We start from the raw sequence: 12,509 nt of genomic DNA, 5'->3' as shown, positions 1-12,509 counted from the left end.
TAGTTCCACTCTCTTGCACATGGTTATGTTCTACTATGGGGTCACTTTGCTCGCAAACCAGTTGCACGCCTATCTGTCAGCGGGTGGGTCGATTACAATATACTGCAGATGCAGAGAGCAATATGAAATGAAGCACAAGTTATTTATTTACAAAGACAACAGTGCGCTAACATGATGTGTGCTTCTCCAACCAGACTGTACTCTAGACTGACATTAACATGGTAGCCCACTATTGGGTCTTACAGTCACGTAGCTAATCTGTTCACATTCTCTTAAAGGTGTATTACACCTCGGATTACCACACAGACATTCTGCAGTCTAACCTGACTAGTATTCTAACCTCTCCATCAATATGCCTCAGAAAGGGCATTCCCACTGAGGAATTCTCCTGGAATTAGTAGCAAAAAGAAAATTGAATAGTTGTGGCAAATGCCCATGAGAGCCTAAATCAGCAAAAACGTTCCAATTGACATATTGCATATTCATTGTATTTACCTATGATACTACCACAGCTGATTCCCTGGAACATTGCAGAATAGTTGGCATGGTAACCCGGTTCAAAAATGAGAATAGACCAAGTGCTTCACCGTGTGAAGCAAGTATTTCATGCATCAGCATTTGGCACACCCAAAAACTATAAGCCATGGCGTAGAGCTCTAAAAGGATGAAACTTCACCCAAGTTATGCCATCCCACCACCTGATTTACACTATTATAGTGGACGGCTGGTAGTGGAAAAGTTGCACCATATGTCTTCATCGCAAACAGACCATTATTTACCTTCAACAATCAACTATATGGGTAGTTTAATTTGGAATGACCAAAGGATGAATCTTATAGGAAAGTTAATGTGTTGCACTGTTACACAAGAAATGCTTATCCGATGTTGGGTTTGACGTACCTCATTGCAGCAATGATGGAGGGGGTCAAGAAGAAAGCAAACAACTTTGGCTAGCTCAGCTGGTAGATGTTAGACTTTTAGGGGGCCTGAAACTAGGTGGGGGGGGGGGGGGGGAGAAACACAATGCAAGGTTAACCCACACCCGTTGATTGCGATGCAGGCAGCAAGCCAATTTCATCCAGCCTGCTGATTTGATGATCTCTGCATCAAACCAGTGCTAACTGCACTGTGCATTGTCTGGATGTAACTGCAGAAGGCCAATATCATGAGTGCCTTGCACCACTTAAAGCTAGCCTCCATTGCTAAAATCTATCCTGCACTTCATAAACGGGAAACATAGAAACATAGAAAATAGGAGCAGGAGTAGGCCATTCGGCCCTTCGAGCCGCTCCACCATTCATTATGATCATAACTGATCATCAAACTCAATAGCCTACTCCCGCTTTCTCCCCATACCCTTTGATCCCTTTCGCTCCAAAAGCTATATCTAACTCCTTCTTGAAAACATACAATGTTTTGGCCTCAACTACTTTCTGTGGTAGTGAATTCCATAGGCTCACCACTCTCTGGGTGAAGAAATTTCTCCTCATCCAAGTCCTAAGTGGTTTACCCCCATATTCTCAGACTGTGACCCCTGGTTCAGGACTCCCCCACCATCAGGAACATCCTTCCTGCATCTACCCTGTCTTGTCCTATTAGAATTTTATAGGTTTCTATGAGATCCCCTCCAGCGAATATAATCCTAATCGACTCAATCTCTCCTCATATGTCAGTCCCGCCATCCCAGGAATCAGTCTAGTAAACCTTCGCTGCACTCCCTCTATAGTAAGTACATCCTTCTTCAGATAAGGAGACCAAAACTGCACACAATATTCCAGGTGTGGGCTCACCAAGGCCCTGTGTAATTGCAGCAAGACATCCCTGCTCCTGTGCTCGAATCCTCTTGCTATGAAGGCCAACAAACCATTTACCTTCTTTACCACCTGCTGCACCTGCATGCTTACCTTCAGCGACTGGTGTACGAGGACATCCAGGTCTTGTTGCATGTTCCCCACTCTCAAATTATAGCCATTCAGATAACAATCTGCCTTCCTGTTTTGTGCTACCAAAGTGGATAACCTCACATTTATCCACATTATACTGCATCTGCCATGCATTTGCCCACTCACTCAGCTTGTCCAAATCACACTGAAGCATCTCTGCATCCTCCTCACAGCTCACCCTCCCATCCATATTTGTGTCACCTGCAAATTTGGAGATATTACATTTAGTTCCCTCATCTAAATCATTAATATATATTGTGAATAGCATATATAGGGAGGTGCATTGTGGCTGGAATAGATGCTGGGAGTCGTGGTTGAAGAGAATTTGATCTGGGAAAGAGTGAGGGAATGCACAACAGGGGAGAGAGTGGGCTCCAAGCATTTCGGGAACTGCACGTGAAGTCTTGATGGATGAGAAGGCAAAGAAAAGTGTCCTGTATCCACCACAGGGGACAAAGGCCTTCCAGACATGTGGCCAAAAGGCAGTGGGAACAGATAGCCAAGAAGGTCACTGCCCAGAATTAAGCCCTGAGGACCTCGGTGTAGAGTCTCAAGAAGTTCAATGACCTCCTACGAGTTTTCAAGGTCAGTGAATGTATCCTAAAATGCCATATCGTACCAACTGCATCACTAGCCTCAGCAACTCCTCAAATCACCGCATCCCATCACTCATCTCCCAACAATCTCTATCAATCAGGCCTAACATTCAAATGCTTCACTGCACCACCATGCACTTGGCACTGTTGCAAGCCTCACATCCACAACTCACAGCATGCACACACTCCCAGCTATTCAACCATAACGGCTACATCAGCTAAACAGATTTCACAACACTCAGTGACACATTTCCTTCTCTCTTACAGGACAAGATGACGTGAAACTAAAGGCAGCAGGAGCTAGCTGGAGGGGGGCATGCACACCTGTGTGTCCTAACTCCAGTGAAGTGGACAGTACTGAAACATGATTGGAATGCATGTTTCTGAGACCAAGGCCAACAGTGAGGCTAAAACCATTGGAGTTGACAGTATCCTCATCCCTAATCTTCTGATGTAATCATTTGCCACTTTTCCCATCCTCCCCACACCACAGCCTCAGTCTTGTGCATTTTTCCTTTCAGGTACCCAAGAAACTCAATCCAGCCAAGCAGTAAAGGAACATCAAGAAGAGAATGATGATGAAGGCACAGCACTGACTCTTAATCTCACACTCGGAGCCACCCACCAGAGTTGAGATCCTGACACTGTGGGCTGGATTGTCTCAGCAGGTAAATGGCCCTGCGCCACTGGGGCCAAAAGTGAGACCTGGGCACAAGCAGATGGGCAGCAGGATCCTGGGTGGTACTTTACCTTCAGCGACCAATTACAAAGCCGTCATCCAGACCGCATCCAATTGAATACAGCTGCCTGCCTGCCGGAACTACTGGCCCAACAAGATGGCAGGCAGCACTGCAGGCTTGGCAGCACCACTACTAGAAATGGCCAATGCTGAGGCTGCATGAAAAAGGAGAGGGCGCCACCATGTTGAGTGTTCTACAATACCGGGGGTCAGGCAGATGGCTGCAGCAATCGTGGGGGTGGGGTAGCAACTTTCCATTGGTGGAGCCACAGCCTTGGTCATTGTCACTGAGCACCTCACTGTAGACCATGGAGCAGCCATAAAGGAGATGTGGCAGCAGAAGCAGCAGCCATTCAATGTCCGAGTGCAAGAGTGGATTGCAAAGTGCAAATTGGCTTGCAGGGCATCACCGTATTCCAGCGATCTGTTCTTCAATAGATTACTGAGATACTGCCCCCAGGGAGAGTGGCATGGAGCACACATCTGCTGTCCTCTGTCAAGAAGACAGCTTTGTTCTCCCATTCCTCCAGGGCCCGTACTGTTGCTGTCAGTGAGCCAGACCAGAATGCTGCCTCCTATATCATGATGGCGCAGCCTGCAGCTGGGTCTACTAAATCCAGAGCTGCTCAAGGTTGCCTTCGAGGACTATCTACATTCTCCTCCGCTGGAAGTCAGCTGTGTTCCACCTGCCATGCTACAGCTGTTGGGTCAGTAAATCCATTGGAACACTAGGACAGGCAAGGTACAGAAGACAGGCATTGTAGCAATGCACAAGGCCAATTAGTTGTATTTAATATGACATGATCTGATTCATAAATTTGGATTGCAATGTTTTATTTTGTGATAATTTGTATTTTTACATTGTGGCCAAGCGGATGATGTGATATTCAGTGACAAAGGGAAAGCAAGGTGTGAGGCTGTTGATGAATGAGGACTTGAGATTGCGGTTGCTGGTATCACACTCAAATGAGTTTTTCACAGGCAGCCCGGCAAGAAAGAGAGTGTGTCCTCCCTTTTCCTCCTTATCCATTTCCCTCCCTCCTGTTCCAGTCCTTCCTGCTGAGCTGCTTGCCTGATGTTTAGCTGGTAGCAAGGGCTGACCCCCCATGATGGCAAGGTTGTGCAGCATGCAGCAAACCACCTAAAATCTTGGCACCAGCTCTGCCAAGTGCTGCAGGGCTCCTGCAGAGCACAAGTGGTGGCGAAAGCATTGTTTCAGCATACCAATGCTCTGTCACGTTTCATGCGGCAGCATATTCATTGTCTGCATGCTGCGCACATGTGTATGGTTTGCACGCCTTAGTCATCAGCAGATAGGCCTTGATACCCAGCAACTACCCTTTGGTTTTCTGTGATGGCATAGTGGCTGCTACAAAGTGAAGACACTATGACTGCTGCCAGGATCAAGGTAGCTGCAGAGATAGTGGATGTGCTGGTTATGATTTTCCAAAATTCTCTAGATTCTAGAATGGTTCCAGGGCATTGGAAGTTAGCACATGTAACTCCACTATTTAAGAAAGGAGGGAAAGAGAAAATAGGGAACTATAGGTCAGTTAGCCTGATATCAGTTGTCAGGAAATTGCTGGTGTCCACTATTAAGGAAGTTTTAACAATGCACTTAGAAAATCATAGTATGATCAGACAAAGTCAGGTTTTTATGAAAGGGGAATCATGTTTTACAAATTTACTAGAGTTTTTTGAGGATTTAACTTGTAGGGTAGGTAAAGGGAAACCAGTAGATGTAGTATACCTGGATTTCCAAAAGATATTTCCAATAAAGTGCCACACAAAAGGTTAATGGGCAAGATGCAGATGATACGAAGCTTGAGAGTGTTGTGAACTGTGAGGAGGATGGTGTGGAACTTCAAAAGGATATGGACAAGTTGGTGGAGTGGGCAGATAGGTGACAGATGAAGTTCAACGTGGAGAGGTGTGAGGTGATGCATTTTGGTAGGAAGAACATGGACAAATAATATAAAATAAGAGGTGAAATTCTGAAGCAGGTGCAGGAGCAGAAATACTTGGGTGTATATGTGTTTGGATCATTGAAGGTGGCAGGACAGGTGGAGAGAGCAGTTAATAAAGCATATAGTATCCTGGGCTTTATTAATAGGGGGACAGAGTACAAGAGCAGGGTGGTTATGCTAAATTTGTATAGGAAACTCAGCTGCAATATTGTGTACAGTTCTAGGTGTCACACTGCAGGAAGGATCTGAACACATTGGAGAGAGTGCAGAAGAGGTTTATAAGAGTGGTTCCAGGGATGAGAAACTTCAGCTGTGAGGCTAGATTGGAGAGGTTGGGGAGAAGAAGGTTAAAGGGAGAGTTGATAGAGATGTTCAAAATCATGGGAAGGGGGCTGGACAGGGTAGACAGGGAGAAGCTGTTCCCGCTCATAAAAGAATCAAGAACGAGAGGGCACAGATCTAGTGATTTGCAAAAGAAGCAAATGTGACGTGAGTAAAAAATTTTTCACACAACGAGTGGTTTGGGTTTGGAATGCATTGCCTGGAAGTGTGGTGAGGCAGGTTCAATTCAAGAGGGCATAGATGTTTCTATTCAAAACATCAATGTGGAAGGGTACAGGAAAAAGGCAGGGCAATGGCACTAGGTTACAATGCTCATTTGGAGAGCAGGTGCAGACACGATGGGCCAAATGGCCTCCTGTGCCATAAAAGTTCTGTGGTAAGGGCTCATGGGGCAGGATTTTCCCTATGTCAGGCAGGCGCAACAAGTGAGCCCAGGAGCGGCTGCGAAACTGCCATCCGCGATCGGGCCCTGACCGCAATTTCACACTAGCTGCTGAGAACATCAGCGCTGCCGGGGTGGGGGCAGGAGGAGCGCTTGCGCTAAAGTCCGCACATGCACGGGGTGGCGGGGGACGTACACTGAAAGCTTCTTGAGGGCATAGAGCTGCCTCAGGGAGCTGAAGAATTTTACAATGATAAATAAAGATTTAAAAAATAAGGGAAACATGTCCCCACACGTGACTCAGTCACATGAACAGGGACATGTTAAAAATGATGTTTAAATATTTTTTAAATGAACGTTGGAAACCTCATCCCACCCCTGGATGAAGTTTCCTGAAAACTGCAAAGGCCGCCTGGCCTATTTACCCACCTGCCAACCATAATACAAATCAATTTCTAGTTTAATGGTCCTAATATGCCTCTTAATTGTCAGCGGGCATGCTGCCGACTTTCGCGCATGCCTGCCGACTGAAATATCGCACAAGTGCATGATGACGTTGGGACACTTGCCTGATGTCATCGCGCACTATTTTACTCCCAATCAGGTCGGATGCGCGCCCACCCGCAGGATGTAAAATTCTGCCCATGGAATTGGGGGTGATATATTAGCATGGACAGAGGATTGGTTGACAAACAGGAAGCAAAGTGTTGGGATAAACAGGACATTTTCAAATTGGCAGGCTGTGAACCAACACCACAAGGATCAATGCTGGCGCCTCAGCTATTTACAATCTATATTAATTACTTATTAATGATAAGGAGACAGAGAGTAATGTATCTAAGTTTGCTGATGATACAAAGCGAGGAGGAAATGCAAGCTGTGAGGAGGACACAGAGGCTGCAAAGAGATATGGACAGGCTAAGTGAGTGGGCAACAAGGTGGCAGATGGCATATAATGTAGGGAAGTGTGAGCTTATTTGGCAGTAAGGATAGAAAAGCAGAATATTTTTTCAAAGGTGCAAGACTTGTCAATGTTGATGCTCAGAAGAACTTGCATGTGCTCATTTAAGGAACACAAAAAGTTAGCATGCAGGTACAGCAAGCAATTTGGAAGGCAAATGGCATGTTGACTTTTATTGCAATAGTGATGGAGTCCAATAATAAGTAAGTTTTGCTACAGTTGTACACGGTTTTGATCTGAACACACTTGGAATACTGTGCACAATTTTGGCCTCCACATTTAAGGAAGGATATACATGTATTGGCAGCCGTTCGAACAAAAGTGCGGTGGATTGGTTCCTGGGGTGGGAGCATTGACGTATGATGAGGAGCTGAGTAAATTGGGCCTATATTCTCTGGAGTTTAGAGGCATGAAAGGTTATCTGATTGCAACATACAAGATTCTGAAGGGGCTTGACAGGGTAGATACTGAAAGGTTGTTTCCCCTGCAAGGGAGTCTAGAACATGGGAGCACAGCCTCAGGACATGGGGTCGATTGTTTAAAACTGAGAAAAGGAGAAATTTTTCACTCAAGGGGTTTTGAGCCTTCGGAATGTTCTAACCTAGAGAGGTCTAGGTGCTCCATCATTAAATATACTTAAGGCTGTGATAGACAGATTTTTGGCCACTCAGGGAATCAAGAGATATGGGGAGTGGGCAGGAAAGTGGAGTTGAGGCAGAAGACCATCCATGATCACATCAAATACCATATGGTCTCCTCCTGCTCCTATTTCTAATGTCTTATACCGGGCATTGACCTCTATGATTCACATAAAGTTGCATACCAGCTGGACATTAAGGAAATGAAATATTGCGGGTGGTGATGTTCCCATTCACTTGCTGCCTTTGTCTTTCTAGGTAGTAGAGTTCACAAATTTGTGGGTTGCTGTAGAAGAAACCTTAGCAAATTGCTGCAGAGCATCTGGTAAATGTACACATTGTTGCCATGTTGCACAGTGGCGGAGGGAGTAAATGTTGAAGGTGGTGAATGGGGTGCCAATCAACCAGGCAGCTTTGTTCTGCATGGTGGCAAGCTTCTTCACTGTTGCTGGAGCTGCACTCATTCAGTCAAGAAGAGAATGTTCCCTCACAATCTTGACTTGTGTCTTGTAGATGGTGGAAAGGCTTTGTGGAGTTAGGACGTGAGTTACTCTCTGTAGAACTCCCAGTCTCTGACCTGCTCTTGTAGCCACAGTATTTATATGGCTGGTCCAGTTAAGTTCCGGTCAATGGTGAACCACAGGATGTTAATAGTGGGAACTTGATGATGGTAATGCCATTGAGTGGCAAGCAGAGATGAATAGACTTCCTCTTGTTGGAGATGGTCATTGCATAGCATTTACATGATGTAAATGTTACTTGCTACTAAACAAAGCTTGAATGTTAGTTTGCTACATTTTGGCATGGACTGCTTCAGTATCTGAGTAATTACAAATGGAACTGAACACTGTGCAATCATCAATGAACATCCCCACTCTTGAACTTATTATGGAGGGAAAGTCATTGATGAATCAGCTGAAGATTGAACCTAGGACACTGTAACGATGTTCTAGGGCTGAGATCATTGGCCTCCAACAACCACAACCATCTTCCTTTGTGCTAGGTATGACTCTAATCAATGGGGAGCTTTCCCTCTGATCCCCATTGATGCCAGATTTAGTAGGATTCCTTGATGTCACACTCAGACTAATGCGGCTTTGATGTCAAGGATAATTGCTCTCACTTCCCCTCGAGAATTCAGCTCTTTTGTCCATGTTTGGATCAAGGCTGTAATGAGGTCTAGAGCTGAGTGGCCCTGCTGGGACCCAAACTGACCATCTGTGAGCAGATAATTGGTGAGTAAGTGCTACTTGATAGCATTCCATCACTTTACTGATGACTGAGAGTAGACTGATAGGGCAGTTAATGATCAGATTGGATTTGTCCTTTTTTTTATACTTCATCAATTTTTTACTTTGTTGTGCAGATACTGATCTTGTATCTGTACTGGAACAGCTTGATTAGAGGTGTGGCTATAGTGGGATGTTTTCAGGACCTATCGCATTTGCTGCATATAGTGCACTTAGCCATTTCTTGCTTTCACATGGAGTGAATAGAATTGGTTATAAGACTGGCTTCCGTGTCTCTGGGCACATCAGCAAGAGGCTAAAATGGTTCATCCACTCAGAAAGTTTGCAGAAAGGTGGCTGAGAATGTTTCAAACTTGTCTTTTGTACTCAGGTGCTGAGCACCATTGAGGATGGGGATGTTCATGGAGCCTCCTCCTCCCATTAATTATTCAGTTGTCCACCACAATTTGCAACTGGATGTGGTAGGACTGGATGTGACAGACAATAAACTTTCCTCTTCATCAAATCCATGCTTTTAGTGAGAGTGCTTGGTATCGAAATATGTGCAGACTTGAAAGGCCGTCTATAAGAAAAGACAGATTGATTGAAAGGCAAGCACTATATGATACCCCTTACGTTCAGTTGGTCTCCTACACATCCCTCATTTTCTGAGCTGAAATGTCAATATTCTAATAAAAGTAACAGGCCACAAAAGATATTCTTTTGAGGTAGGTTTTTTGATGAATTGCCTATTTTGCATAATAATAAGGCAAAGGAATTTGCATATATCATAACGTCGCTAGCTACAACCCTTAACATGTCCGCGAGTGCTTCTTTCAAGCATGTTTGTGAACTGAGTTGCTTATTTTAGTATTTTCCATTTCTGTATCACATTTCAACTCTCTCAATGTAGTGCAATCCTTTCTCTGCAGGTCCAGAGGGTTGCAACCTTTTTATCTATCACCTTCCTCAGGAGTTTGGAGATGCTGAGCTCATGCAAATGTTCCTGCCTTTCGGTAATGTCATCTCCTCAAAAGTGTTTGTGGACCGAGCGACAAACCAAAGTAAATGCTTTGGTGGGTACAGATAAAAAAAAGTTCAATTGCTATTCTGTGAGAAATGATTTTAAAAACTAGATTTTATGTCACTACACTGAAATAATTATGCCTAAACAATGAGTCATTGCAAATTATGAAGGATTCCGCTCTTCTGTAGATTAACATTTAACCTTTCCCCTCAGCAACCCAGCTGAGGCTTTAACTAACAATTTATTTTGCTGAGGGAAAAGGATTGGATTATATTTAACATTACAATATTCTTGCTTTGCTTTTAGATTACCAGAAACTCTTGTACGTAGATATCTAGAACACTGTATTTCCTTGAATGGAACAAGGTCCTTGAATACTTTTTGTACACACAGTTGAAGGTTATAACTGAACAATTAGACAAAACCCCATGAACAATCCATTATCTTCTGACTGAAAAACTGCTTTGGAACAAGCACAAGTCATGGCATATAGTTGAGCTTGAATGCTTTCAAGAACAAAACAAAACATGGGCATTTCCACACGTGGGTCTGGATAACAATAACTCTGGGTTTTTTTGTTCTGTTTATTGTTTTCCGAAAGTGAAATGAAAGTTTGTAGCTGAACCATTGCTATTGATCTGGAAAAGGAATAGTCATTTCCATTTGGATTCAGCACAAATTTGACAGGAGGCTATTAAAAAAGAAAGCTACCTCTCCAAGTGATGGCCTGAATTGTTCATGCTTGAGGTAGATATCATGCCATTGGCTTCTAACGTGATTGCTCCATATTTTTATTAACCTCAAAATATGAGAAATTAGTACTCCCAAAATAAACAGATTTGCCAAAATAAATAGTTGAAAGGGATCAAAGTCATGTTACCACTAGAATGTCTTTTGCACATAGCAACTCTTTATGCGGTAGTCTTATTTTTTCTTGTGGTATTTTTGTGCTGCCTCCAACAAACTTATTTACAGCTGAGATAAATGTCTGTTCTGTAAAATACAGTCAGTTGGTTGTATTCAAGGAAATCAGATATCTATTGATTAAGTTAATCTGTATACAGTGGAACTCAAATTAATACACTTAAAATATGCAATAATTTTGATGAAGATTAAAAATGAATGACCTAAAATAATGTTTGAAACCTTTCAGAAAAAGATCCTGAACAGGATCAAAGGCTGTAAGAGGGTCCCACTGTAAACACCTCAACCAATTTAATGGCCTAATTAATGAACATCAAATACATTTTGTAGCATTGCAGAATGACCTACTATGCTGTGTAAACATATTTAATGCAGAGAGGAATATAAATAAAAGATAACATCAAAATATTTCATAATTTATACTGTTTCATTAAAGTCAAAAGTGCTAAGCGTAGCATGTTGAGTAGTTGAATTCTAAAAAAAAATGTTCCTTCAGTGCTTAATGGTTTCCTTCACGTTTTAAGTTGTATGTTTGTTAAACTGAGGAACAGAGATTTTCAAACTGTGTTTTACTGTAATATGGGATTTCCAACACTTTTTTGTATATCATCATATGGTACACATGTCACTAATAAAAAAAAAAATACAAAGAACTAAAGTCATTTCTAACAAATTAAATGTTCTATTGGTGTGTGCTGCAAGTCCTGACTGCGAAAATATGTAACCAAAGATCAAAGGTAATATCTAGCTTATGTGGCATTTTAAAACTTTATTCGATAGTCATTGCCATTATTCTCAAGAGAAGACCTTCAGAAGTTGTTCATGCCTCTGGCATTCAATGGGATATTGGTCTTCCCTGCTCATGAAAGTAAAGTGGTAATGTACTGTAACCAAAGTGTGATATTGTCAATTGTTTTTTCTGCCTTTTTTGAGTTTGCAAAATAGGTACAATAATTCACACATGGCTTGTACTTTACCAATTCATCCGACTGTTACTCTTCATGGGTTCCCCTAAAGGACAAAACAATATTTTTAAATCCTTTAAGGACTACAATTAAATTGCTGCAATTTTTCAAAACATTTTTTAAAAATGATCACATTATGAAAGAGCAATGAGGTCATTTCCAATTCTCCTTTTTATAACAACATACATGGACCCAATGTGGTGATGTTGTAATCGTTGAAAAGGTATTCATATTTTTCAAATTAAAAGATTCTTTTTATGGTTCTCAAATCATAGGATTCCAAATCAATGTCTGACATTTAGAATGCCTAAGAATACGGAGTGCAGTTTGAATGCATAACTTAATTATAAAAGATTAGATTAAAGGTTAAAAATTTCACATCAGCTGGACATTGTCTGTTTATCTTGTAGGGGTGTGCAGTGACTTAACCTCAAATATAACTAACGTTAGTTTCCCTGGCACTGTTTTATTTAGGGCATTCGGTTATGCTTAGAGCGTTTCTTTGCATTTTGTTAAGATTACAAGAAAGTGGCCTATAACACACATTTTTAAATTATTGGCTTTCAGATTTAGGTCACTGGACCCTAAGGGGATCCCAAGGGCCTTGAAGGTCAACAGATTACAGTCCACCTGCTATCAAATTCTGTATTCCTTTGCATTTGCTGCCATGCCAGCATATTACTTCTGTTGATGTGGACTAATAGAAAATGTTTCCAGCAATGAGGGCACTGGGCAGCCAGTAAAGTCCTTCAGACGTTGACACAAGGGGCTCTCCCGGGGAGTATGTCAGAATTTG

General features: G+C 42.6%; 1 protein-coding gene across 1 annotated transcript in view; it reads left to right on the top strand.

Moving 5' to 3' along the window:
• The window catches only part of celf4 (CUGBP, Elav-like family member 4), a 1,275,411-nt gene that overhangs the window by 1,208,363 nt on the left and 54,539 nt on the right, over nucleotides 1-12,509 (top strand). Inside the window, exon 11 of the mRNA XM_041191287.1 lies at nucleotides 9,730-9,873. Within this exon, the coding sequence (XP_041047221.1) occupies nucleotides 9,730-9,873 (144 nt within the window). The remainder of the gene's footprint in view (nucleotides 1-9,729; nucleotides 9,874-12,509) is intronic.

The sequence above is a fragment of the Carcharodon carcharias genome, chromosome 1 (genome assembly GCF_017639515.1).
Source record: "Carcharodon carcharias isolate sCarCar2 chromosome 1, sCarCar2.pri, whole genome shotgun sequence".
Classification (NCBI taxonomy): domain Eukaryota; kingdom Metazoa; phylum Chordata; class Chondrichthyes; order Lamniformes; family Lamnidae; genus Carcharodon; species Carcharodon carcharias.
This window is presented reverse-complemented; position numbering and strand designations above follow the sequence as displayed.